At 47.8% G+C, this 12,044-nt stretch overlaps 1 protein-coding gene across 1 annotated transcript in view; it reads left to right on the forward strand.

Annotated features, from left to right (window-relative positions):
• Positions 1–543: 543 nt before the first annotated feature.
• EEF1G (eukaryotic translation elongation factor 1 gamma) overlaps positions 544–12,044 on the forward strand; it is a gene marked incomplete in the record, with an annotated part of 24,083 nt that continues 12,582 nt past the window's right edge. The window contains 6 exon segments of the mRNA XM_015825340.1: positions 544–604; positions 2,525–2,683; positions 3,765–3,828; positions 5,219–5,361; positions 7,407–7,550; positions 9,328–9,457. Coding sequence (XP_015680826.1) covers positions 590–604; positions 2,525–2,683; positions 3,765–3,828; positions 5,219–5,361; positions 7,407–7,550; positions 9,328–9,457 — 655 coding nt within the window.

The raw sequence follows: 12,044 nt of genomic DNA on the forward strand, positions 1-12,044 counted from the left end.
ACTTTTGGTTTTGGGTCCTGAGTTTGATTCCACAGAAATGATGGCAGCAGTAAGACTCCTAACTTGCAAACTGTTTTGCAGAGTGTCAGCAGCGTCAGGCGGGAGACAAACACTGGCTATTTAAGGCAGCTTAAGGTGCTCAAGCACACTTACTGCAGACCTTTGCAATTTTCACCTTGCGGCAATGAATTCTAGAGGAAAGCAACGTTTAAACCAATGTTTAAACTGGCGGGGTCTCCAAAATTGCAACTTCAAGACTTGTGGACTTCAACTCCCAGAGTTCCCTATGGCTAGCTGGGGAATTCTGGGAGTTGAAGTCCACAAGTCTTAAAAATTGCCAAGTTTGAAGACGCTTGGTTTAAAACCAAGGAAAGCAGAAACTGACCTCTCTAGGAGAGAATATCTCTCTATCCTTTTTAAGTCTCTATGCTCTCGTGCTTCACCCGCCCTCCCGTCACTGCAGAGCTCCGCCTCTCAACAGTGACGTAACAGCTTCGTCGCCTTCGGATTTCTCCTCCTCCTCCTCCCTCCCCCTACTTGCTTTACGGCCGTCTTGCGCGACGCTCCTCCTTTTCCTCTCCTCGCTAAGATGGCGGTGGCCGGGGTGAGCTTGCGGTTCCCGTCGAGGCCTAGAGTTCATCCGACTGCATCCGGTTACCGAGAGGGTGGTGGCGGCCCCGGAGCCCGGGGCTGGGAAGGGACGAGGGAGGGCCTTGCAGCGGGGAGTCTCGCCAGTGATGGATGAGGCCAGGCGGGCCGGCAGAGCCCGAAAGGGGGGAGTGTCAGGCTGCTCCTCTCTTCCCTTGCCACGCGCATCAGGGGTTTAAACGGACCCGAACGACCAGGACTACAACTCCCATACGTCCCTGCCCAAAGGCCACGCCGTATAGGAGCTGTAGTCCGAGCTGCCTAGGACGAGTTTCTCAACCGTGTCAACTTTAAGAGGTGCGGACTTCAACTCCCAGAGTTCCTCAGCCAGCATAGCATAGCCTAGCATAGCTGGGGAACTCTGGGAGTTGAAGTCCGCACTTCTTAAAAGTTGACACGGTTGAGAAACACACGGGTGGTCTAGCGTTTGTGTGGATGGGGGTTGAGCTGCTTTTTTTTCTCTGACACGTGGGAGGAAGGCAAACCAGCATTTTGGCTTCAGATGAAAGAGGAGAGACTCCCCCAACTCGTAAATTAAGCTATTTTGGGGGCATATTTTGTGGGGATGGAAGAGCATCTGCCTGCAGAAGTGGTGCAGAAGAGGATGACAGGGTGGCTGAGTGGAGCCTCCAGCTTTAGAGGCAGTTGTCCCTCGGTACCTGGTGCAGGAATGGGTGGTTTCCTGGCCTTTGGGCCACTCAGAAATGAATGGACAGGATGATAGGTTTTAGCATCTCTTAACTTGCCTTCCTGGTGCTGCTGGAACCAGAGATAGGTGCCAACTGGCTGGATCCAACGCCAGTTCCTTGTCTTCCAGTGGAGATGTTTTTACATGTTGGGGGTTACTGGATTTTAGGGTGCTAGGTGTTGGCTCAGGAGGGCCCTGCTGTTGAGCAGAAGATCCTGATTTTAGGAGATGTATGAAGGTGGCCCTGGATTTGCACCCAGGTTGGCTTGGAGAGAGCCAGGCTTTTGGGTGGAAGCTCTTGATTTTAGGAGACTCTAGGACAGGGGTCTTCAAACTCCGCTCTTTTATGGCTGAGGGATTCTGGGAGTTGAAGTCCATGAGTCATAAAAGCCGAGTTTGAAGACCCCTTCTCTAGGACCAGGATAAGAAGCAACTGATGGAAATTAATCAAGGAGAGAGAAGCAACCTAGAACTAAGGAGAAATTTCCTGATAGAATAATTAACCAGTGGGACCTCTTGCCTCCAGAAGTTGTGGGTGCTCCATCACTGAAGATCTTGAAGGAGAGACTGGACAGCCATTTGTCTGGGACAGTATAGAATAGCTTGCTTGGGTGAGGGGAGTAGTGTTGAACTAGAAGACCTCCCCTTCCAACTCTGTTAGTTGTGTTATTCTGAGATAAGGTGGTGTTGTGGCAAGGTGGCCCTGAAATTTGCACCCAGAAATGTCTTAAGTCAAGTTGAAAAAGGCCTTTCCAGGTAGAACATCAAGCCATGATTGCATGGTTCAAGTGAAGATTTCCTGTGCATTGTAACGGGTTCTAGGGCAGGGGGGAGAGGGGCCTGGTGGGTGTGGGTCCTGGAGAAAGGAGTGGGTAAGACCTAAACACGTCAATGGAGAATTTCATAGGAGATCATGGACCTTCTGCTGACGTTGCATTCTGATGGTGCCCTGTCTGTTTTGCAGTAGGAAGGTCCACTGGCCACCACAACTGCAGAGTCACCTGCCAAGAGGGTGGCCCTATCAGTTGAATAAATCAATGCAGAGAGCCGTGGCTTCCAGCTGCGGTTGGTTGCTGTACACAGGCTTGATTAAATCGATGAAGACTTGGAAAAAAACTACCTAGCATGTTAAGTTATGGCTCCCTTCTCAGAAAACCCGTAACCCCTCTCTGCTTGCTCCCCTTGCAGACTCTCTACACTTACCCCGAGAACTGGCGGGCATTCAAAGCCCTCATTGCTGCTCAATATAGCGGGGCCAAGATCAAAGTCCTCTCCACGCCGCCCCAGTTCCACTTCGGGCAGACCAACAAGACCCCTGAATTTCTGAAAAAATTCCCAGTTGGAAAGGTGAGCGGCTTTTTTTTCCCCCCTTTGTCTAACTCGAATTATGCCATGGCATTACAGTTCTGGGATTTTTTTGGGGGAGAATGAGAGATGTTTGTAATGGGTGGTTTTGATTCTTGCTAGTTTCCAGGAGATAGTTGGCTAGAGCTGTGAACATTCATTCATTTATTTGTATCCTGCCTTTATTTTACAAATAACTGAAGGTGGTAAACATGTCTGACACACCTTCCTCCTATTTTCCCCACAACAACAATCTTATGAGGTGGGCTGGGCTGAAAGAATGACCGGCTTTCCTGGCTAAGGGGGGATTTGAACTCACGGTCTCCTGCTTTCTACCCTAGTGCCTTAACCACTAGGCCAAACAGGCTCTACGTGCCTGGGGCTTGGCTAAAAAAAAAAAAGGCTGGACCAGGACTAGCCTCGCACAGTTTAGGATGTGATGATCCGTGTATCCAGCAGACTTAGTGCATCTTCAGAACAAGCCAGCTTCCTTTTTGGGGCATCCCTCCAGTTACATATAAGTGAGCAAGTGCAGCAACAATGAACAAGAGCTGGTCTTGTTGAGTCAATGCTGTGTCCTCCAGATCAGTATTTCTCAACCTTGATGACTTTAGGATGCGTGGACTTCTTTGCCCAGAATTCCCCAGCCAGCCATGACTGAGAGATTCTGGGCGTCTGCATCTGAACATAGCAAAAGTTGAGAAACATTCCTCCAGATTTATAACAATAGCAGTTTCCGGTCAACGTTATTGCTTCCTGGGGATTGTGGGAAATTAAGTTGCAGCTCCCTAGATTTTTATTTAAATATCATAAAAGCCTTTCTGACAACAAGGTCTGCACAGCTACAGTACCTATTGGGTTGCCTGTTATCCACTTCGAGAGAATTTTAAGAATAGGCGACTTCTCGTAGTTTAAATCGACATTTCTCAATCTCAGCAAGTTTAAGCTGTGCTGGGAATTGAAGTCTACGTGGCTTGACATTCCTGAGGGTGAGAAGCACCGCTGTGGATGGCACCTGCTGACCTCTTTGGAGGAGAGGCCTCCACTTGTTTGCTCAGAGAGGCACTTTCTCCCCCCTCTGTAGGTTCCGGCCTTCGAAGGGGATGATGGATTTTGCATATTTGAGAGCAACGCCATTGCACACTACGGTAAGTATAAGTCTCTGCTTGTCAGTTTTATCCAAAGTCATTGGGCCAGGTTTACAGCTAGTTAACAGTTCATTTAGTGACCGTTCAAAGTTACAACGCCCCTGAAAAAAGTGACCTGTGACCATTTTCACAGTTACAGCCTTTACAGCATCCCTTTGATCATGTGATCAAAATTCAGATGCCTGACAAGAGACAGACAGACAGACAGGTAGATAGATGATAGATAACCTTTATTGTCATTTTTTACCATGGGCATAATGGCACACATTAAAAATGAAATTTAGTTGCTTGCTCTAACTGGTTCATACACTTATGACCATTGCTGTGATCCCCTTTTGTGACCTTCTGTCCAACGAAGTCAAAAGGGGAGCCTGATTCACTTAATAACCGGGTTGCTAACTTAACAACTGCAGCGATTCACTTAACAACGGTGGCAGGAAAGGTCATAAAATGGGGCAAAACTCCTACAATAACTGCCTTGCTTAGCAACAGAAATGTTGCACTCAATTGCCATTGTAAGTCAAGGGCGACCTGTATGACAATTCAGTTCAGAAATCCCTTGGCAAATGAAATAGATGTAGTCCTCAGCTTACGATTCGGTTGCTTGTGACCCTTTGAATTTAAGACAGAGGGTACTCACACCCTGGTTCCAAAGTCCCAACAGCCACAACCTCTCCCCTGTGACAGCATGTTTGGACAGTCAACAACTGACCCACAGTTACGGCCGAACGCCGCATCCTGCAGTCACGTGACTGCATTCTAAAATGGTTTTGTCGAAAACCATTTATTTTTGGCAAAACCAGCCAAAATCGAACCATGGTTGGCTTAACGACCTCTCCAAACGAGGCCTAAAGAACCTGTTTTAAGACTGATGGGCAGGCTCCACTATGGACTACCTGCGCATCGGCATTGAGGGGAGTTGGGTGACAAGAAAACATACAGGCCGCTAGGAACGGCTTTGTAGAAGCTTTCAGAAACGGTCACTTGTTCTGATTTGAGCTCTCCTAGTTCTGATTTTATTTATAACTGATTCATATTTCTTTTGGGGCATGGTTGCCTAGTTGGAGAAACTTCCATTGTGTTCTGAGGGTGTTTGCCCTTCACCACCAGCCGGAAAGATCCTGTCATAGAAGCCTCTGGAGTAAAAAAAACAAACATTAAAATTCTTCTAGGGGTGAAGTCCCTCATCCCTCAAGAAAGCTCAGATTTTATTTTACTTCCTAAAGCTGGAGAAGGTCTGGATCTGGTAGACACCTGCTCCCATGATTCTCAGCTAGGATGGCCCTTAACTCCTTGGATTGGAAATTCAGAAACCTCTGGCTTAACTAAAGTTGCCAGTGTGTTCTTTTTGATTGTTGGTTCTCTAACTGGCCGGTTTTTCCTCTCCCAGTCAGCAACGAAGAACTGCGAGGTACAACTCAAGAGGCAGCTGCCCAGGTCCTTCAGTGGGTGAGCTTCGCTGACAGCGACATCGTGCCTCCAGCCAGCACCTGGGTCTTCCCCACACTTGGCATAATGCAATATAACAAGCAGGTAAGGGCACTCCAGTCTTATTGAAGAAGATACAGGAGGTTTTAGGGCAGGGGTAGGCAATCTTGGCTCTTTTATGACTCGTGGACTTCAACTCCCAGAATTCCTGAGCCAGCCCTGCTGGCTCAGGAATTCTGGGAGTTGAGGTCCACAAGTCATAAAAGAGCCAAGGTTGCCTACCCCTGTCCTAGGGTATTCCTCAATTTGACAGCAGTTCATTTACTGACTATTCAAAGTTACAACGGCACTGAAAAAAGTGACTTGTGATCATTTTTCACACTTAACGACCGTTACAGCATCCCCATGGTCACGTGATCAGAATTCAGACGCTTGGCAACTGGTCCTAAATTATGACCGTTGCTGTGTCCTAAGCTCACGCGATCCCCTTTTGCGACCTTCTGACAAAGTCAACGGGGGAAGGCAGATTCACTTAACAGCCGGGTTGCTCACTTATCAATTGCAGTGATTCACTTCAGAACTGTGTCGAGAAAAGTCGCAAAATGGGGCAAAACTGACCGAACAAATGTCTCCCTTAACAACAGAAATATTGGGCTCCGTTATGGTTGTATGTTGAGGTCTGCTTGTATTTCCCAAGCAACTAAAAAGCTCTGGAAGGGGGCAGAAATCACTTGGTTTGGAGAGAGGCCTCCATTTCGCTAGTCATGAAGTTCAGAAAACAGGCAGTCCTCCTCTTAACAGTTCATTTAGTGACCGTTCGAAGTTACAACGGCACTGAAAAAAGTGACTTGTGACCATTTTCACACTTATAACCATTGCAGCCTCCCCATGGTCACATGATTTAAATTCAGACGCTTGACAACTGACTCACATTTATGACGGTCGCAGTGTCCCGGGGTCACGTGATCCCCTTTGGCAACCTTCTGATGAGCAAAGTCTATGGGGAAGCCGGATTCTCTTCACAACCGTGTGAATAAATTCAGAACTCCTGTGATTCACTTAACAAATGTGATGAGAATGGTCCTACAATGGGGCAAAACTCACCAAATGTCTCCCTTAGCAACATAAATTTTGGCCTCAATTGTGGTCATAAATTGAGGACTCCCTGTAGATAGCTATAGGGAGTCCTTGACTTGCAACTAGTTGCTTGGTGACTGCAGTTACGATGGACCTCCCTGACATACCATAACTTCAATCAGTCCCTAAGCAAGTAGCTGTAAGTCAAGGACTTCCTGTAGCTATTTACAACCCAGTTCTTCTGGCAGCTGGGGGACACAACACACCCACAGTCACATGGCCAGATGTCGGGTGTCTTGTCACCGGCCTGCTTTTGCAACCATTTACAGTGTCCCTCCGTCACATGACTGCATTTTACCACAGTTTTACGGAAAACCAGGATTTGGCAACGCTATCCCGTAATGAACAAAGGGTTTGCTTTACAACTGCAAAAAAGGGTGGTAAAATCGAGTTGGTCTCATGGGTGACTTGCTTTACAACCATCACAATTGGTGACCTTAATGGGCAGGCTCCATTACAGTCATAAGTCAAGAACTACCTGCACAGGTAGTCCTCAACTTACAGCAGTTTGTTTAGCGACCATTCACAGTTTACAAGGGCACTGAAAAGAGTGAGTAATGATTGTTTTTCACACAGCCATGGCGGCGTCCCTGTGGTCACATGACCAAAATTTGGTGCTTGGCAACTGGCGTGTATTTGTAACAGTTGCCGTCTCCCAGGGTCGTGCGATCCTGTTTTGCAACCTCCTGCAAAGTCAATGGGGAATCCAGATTCCCTTAACAACCATGGCAAGGTTGTAAAATGGGGCAAAACTCACTGAGCGACTGTCTCACTTAGCAACAGAAGTTCTGGCCTCAGTCGTGGTCGTGACTTGAAGACCTCCTCTACTTGAAAACAGAAGTTGATTATATTTTGCAGCCTGTTTCAGTATGTTCAACTGGCTTTGTTTTATATTCCTGGAAAGGCCCTCTGGCTTTTGACCGCCTTTGGGCGACATGTCTGGGGATTTCTGTTTTGGCCCCCTCAATCCCTAGGGCTGACCCCCCTAAAAAATTTTTTTGCTCCCCCTGCAGGCTACGGAGTACGCCAAGGAGGAAGTGAAACGGATTCTGAGCCTACTTGATTCCCACCTGAAGACTTGCACGTTTTTGGTCGGGGAGCGCATCACCCTGGCGGACATCACAGTGGTCTGCACTCTGCTCTGGCTTTACAAGCAGGTGAGTCTCTGTAGGTGGCTGAGGAGGTCCTGGGGGGGGAACGAGGGCTGGTGAGGTGCCTGGGAATGCTGGAGGAGAAAGAGCAGGACTGGGCATTTCCTCCCCCCGTGAGGAATTGTCCCCCGAGGATAAGAGGCTTGTTAGATCTTCTGGACCAGTGATGGCGACCTTTTAGAGACCGAGTGCCCAAACTGCAACCCAAAACCCACTTATTTATCGCAAAGTGCCAGGGCTGCATCAGCATTGTGGTGCCCTCGTGGGGGTGGGGGGCGTGGTCCGCTGGGTGGGCATGGCTGCAGTGGTCACGGCAGACTGGGTGAGCGTGGCATCCCCGGGGGGGGCCAACCCCGCTTGCTCACTGACTTCCTACCCTGTCGCTTCCAAACGCCAGGTGCTCACTATGGTGAACTCTGCTGGGGCAAAAGCGTGTGTGCCCACAGAGTGTCAAGTGTCTGAGTAACGAAACACTTAAAAGGACTTTCAGGCATGTTTTCTCCTAAAAGCATTTATTAATGTTAAAGCCACATCAGCACAGCATGGAGGAATGCTTAGAACTGCTTCTCTTCCGTTACGCATAACATTCCAAACATTTTCCACTCCCTTATTGTAGGGTCATGGTTCACATCTTCCAATCAACTTCTGCACATCTTCCAATCAGTTCTGCACATTGTCAAAGCAAGAATATACAGTATTTGCAGCATTGACACAGAGAGGGCTCTGAGTGCCGCCTCTGGCACACGTGCCATAGGTTCGCCACCAATGTTCTGGACTATAAGCAGGGCCTCCCTTGAATCAGCACCAAAGAGTGCAGGATTAAAGCATGGCAACCTGGCGTGACGGCTCATTTTTCATCAGTGAAGGAAAACTTTTGAAGCTCAGGGTTGAAATGAAGGCTCCTTGGTGCGCTCTGAGCTTGCTTGTTTCCTTGTTTCATGACTCTAAACTTCAGGCAATGAAATGCCTGCAAGGAAACAAGCAAGCTCAGAGAGCACCAAGGAGCCCTCATTTTTCATCATCCCAATTTTGAGGTTGTGTGAAAGGAAAAAGGACCTTTTCACCAAATCCAGGAACAGCGTGGAAGATCCGGACAGCTGGTTGAACATCACTTGGCTGTCTCCCTTAGCAACCAAATTTTTGAGCTGAATTGTGATCATAAATCGAGGGCTACCTGGAGCAACTTGATTGCACATACAAGTGGCCCTGCTTGACCTACAACTGTTAGCTTTAGTTTGAAGTTACAAAAACCCTCCCCAGGGGCTCCTTGTGACCCAGATTTGAAGTTCCGATAACCAATTTTTCCCTGCATCACATGATTGCATGTTGGACACCCGGCAACTGTTTGCAACGCCCTGTGGTCATGTGAACCTGATTTACCACCTTTTTTGTGGTGGTTGCAAAGCAAACACTGGTTTTTAAGTAAATCCGTGGTCGGTAATGGGCTTTCTTTGTCGGAAACTTGTTAGTTTCCTGCAAGGAGTCCATTGCAGAGCTTAAGACCTGTGCGTTCTTTTTACAATTGCCACTTTCGCTTAATGGTTGTAAAATTGCTGTGTGCTTGTGCATGTGAGTGAGAGAGAGATCGCATGATGGTCCGTTTAATGACTGGCATGATTTACAATCATGATTCTGGGCTCAGTGTCGTAAATCGACAACAGCCAGTAATCATAAGTTATGTGACACGTTCATAGTCCTGGTTTTTCACTTTTGTCTAGTCCATCTTGAAAGAAACCGATTGCGTGTGGCTTGAGCTGTTTCTTGCCTTTTCTCCCTTTTTCAGGTTCTGGAGCCCCCCTTCCGCCAGCCTTACGAAAATGTGAACCGTTGGTTTGTGACCTGCATAAACCAGCCCCAGTTCAAGGCCATCCTGGGGGACTTGAAGCTGTGTGAGAAGATGGCGCAATTTGACGGTCAGGAAATTCACCCGTGATTTTCTTTTAAATGGCCATTCTGTCTGTTAAGGTTGCAAAAGGACAGCGGCAGAGTGGGATGGATGTGTTGCGAGCAGCTTACACCAGCCCTGCGCTTAGCGTAGCTTTAATTCCTTCCCATGAGTTCCAATTATTTTGAAAGACAACAAGAACCCCTACTGTTGTATTCTGCTCGTAGGAATCCGTCATGCAGAATTGTTTTTTTTCATCCTTTATAACAGTGGTTCTCAACCTGTGGGTCGGGACCCCATTTGGGGTCGATCGACCATTTCACGGGGGTCGCCAAGCAAGGCTGTCCGCCATTTTTTTTGTCCGCCATTTTTTTTNCTTTTCCGGCGGGTGCCTTACCTCCCTTGGGCTGGGCCAGCTGGTGGTCGGCCTGCTCCGTCTCTGCCGCTTGCCAGCTACGCCTCGGCCGGCGCAGGGGGCGGAACCACGCATGTGCGGCGCTCCCGGGCAGGGAAAGTCCTCGACTTACGACCGGTTGGGTAGTCCTCGACTTATGACCGGTTTAGTCCTCGACTTATGACCGGTTTAGTCCTCGACTTACAGCCGGTTGGGGTCGCAGCATTAAAAAGGTTGAGAACCACTGCTTTATAACATTTGCAGACCCGGGGGGGGTGTGGAGGAAATGGTTCCGTACGAGCGGCAGGCGCTCACAAACGCAGCTCCATTTGTGCCAGCGGCTCACACAAACGGAGTTTCACGCATGAGACAGAATGCCCAGCGCTCACGCAAATGGAGTTGCGAGCTTGCCACTTTTGCAACCTGATTCCAAACTGCCCACAGCCTAGGGGTTGGGGACCCCTGCTTTACAGGTAGTCCTCGACATAACAACAGTTCATTTAGTGACTGAATGTTCAAGATTACAACGGCACTGAAACAAGTGACTTATGACCTTTTTTCACACTTAACGACCGTTGCAGCATCCCCAGGGTCATGTGATCGAAATTCAGACGCTTGGCAACTGACTCGTATTTATGACAGTTGCAGTGTCCCGGGTCATGTGATCACCCTTTACAACCTTCTGACAAAGCAAAGTCAACAGGGAAGTTGGGTTAACTTAACCGTGTTACTAACTTAACAACTGCAGTGATTCACTTAGCAACTGTGGCAAGAAAGGTCGTAAAATGGGGCAAAGCTCACCTAACAATTGTCTCACTTAGCAACAGAAATGTTGATCTCAATTGTGGTTGCAAGTTGAGGACTACCTGAATTTAAAGCCCGCCAATCTTGGGAAAATAAGTAAGCTTAGCCTGTGGAAGGAATAGCGTGCATTTCACTGCCCGTTTCTGACTTTGGCTCTGCAACTTCCAGGACTAAAATTAGAACACGAAGAAGAAAAGTGTCCTATTTCATGTTTGCTCTGCTTGCTGAAAGGTGGGCTGGTTCAAAAATTGGGGGCCTTTGAAACATTTCCTGAAGGGGCCCCGTGCATTTAAAAATAATCAAACAACGAATCAGCGAACACCTAGAGGCAAACAAAATCACTACTAAAAGCCAACATGGGTTTGTCAAAAACAAATCATGCCAGACAAATCTTATTGCATTCTTTGACCAAGTGACAAAATTAGTGGATCAGAGGAATGCTCTGGATATAATTTACTTGGACTTCAGTAAGGCATCTGATAAAGTAGATCACAACCTACTACTCGATAAGATAGAAAAATGTGGGTTAGACAGCATCACCACCAGATGGATTCGTAGCTGGCTGACCGGCCGTACTCAGCGTGTGGTCCTCAATGGAACCACATCTACATGGAGGGAAGTGTGTAGTGGGGTGCCCCAAGGCTCTGTTCTGGGCCCAGTGCTCTTCAACATCTTCATCAACGATTTGGACAAGGGGATAGATGGGGAACTCATCAAATTTGCCGATGACACCAAGTTGGCAAGAATAGCCAACACTCCAGAAGACAGGCTTAGGATACAGGAGGACCTGGACAGACTTGAACACTGGGCGCTATCTAACAAAATGAAATTCAGTGGTGAAAAAAGTAAGGTTGTACATTTAGGCAAGAAAAACCAAATGTATAGGTATAGTATAGGGGGTACCTTGCTCAATAGTAGTAACTGTGAGAGGGATCTTGGAGTCCTAGTGGACAACCATTTAAATATGTGCCAGCAGTGTGCTGCAGCTGCCAAAAAAGCCAACACAGCGCTGGGCTGCATTAACAGGGATAGAATCAAGATCACGTGGAGTATTAATACCACTTTACAAGGCCTTGGTAAGGCCACACTTGGAATACTGCATCCATTTTTGGTCACCACGATGTAAAAAATATGCTGAGACTCTAGAAAGAGTGCAGAGAAGAGCAACAAAGATGATTAGGAGACTGGAGGCTAAAGCATATCAGGAACGGTTGCTGGAATTGGGTATGTCTAGTTTAACAAAGAGAAGGACGAGGGGGGACATGATACCAGCGTTCCAGTATCTCAGGGGCTGCCCCAAAGAAGAGGGAGTCAAGCTATTCTCCAAAGTGCCTGAAGGCAGGACAAGAAGCAACGGATGGAAACTAATCAAGGAGAGAAGCAACCTAGAACTAAGGAGAAACTTCCTGACAGTGAG

This window comes from Protobothrops mucrosquamatus, unplaced genomic scaffold (genome assembly GCF_001527695.2).
Source record: "Protobothrops mucrosquamatus isolate PMUCROS unplaced genomic scaffold, P.Mucros_1.0 scaffold2599, whole genome shotgun sequence".
NCBI classification, from domain to species: Eukaryota; Metazoa; Chordata; class Lepidosauria; order Squamata; family Viperidae; genus Protobothrops; species Protobothrops mucrosquamatus.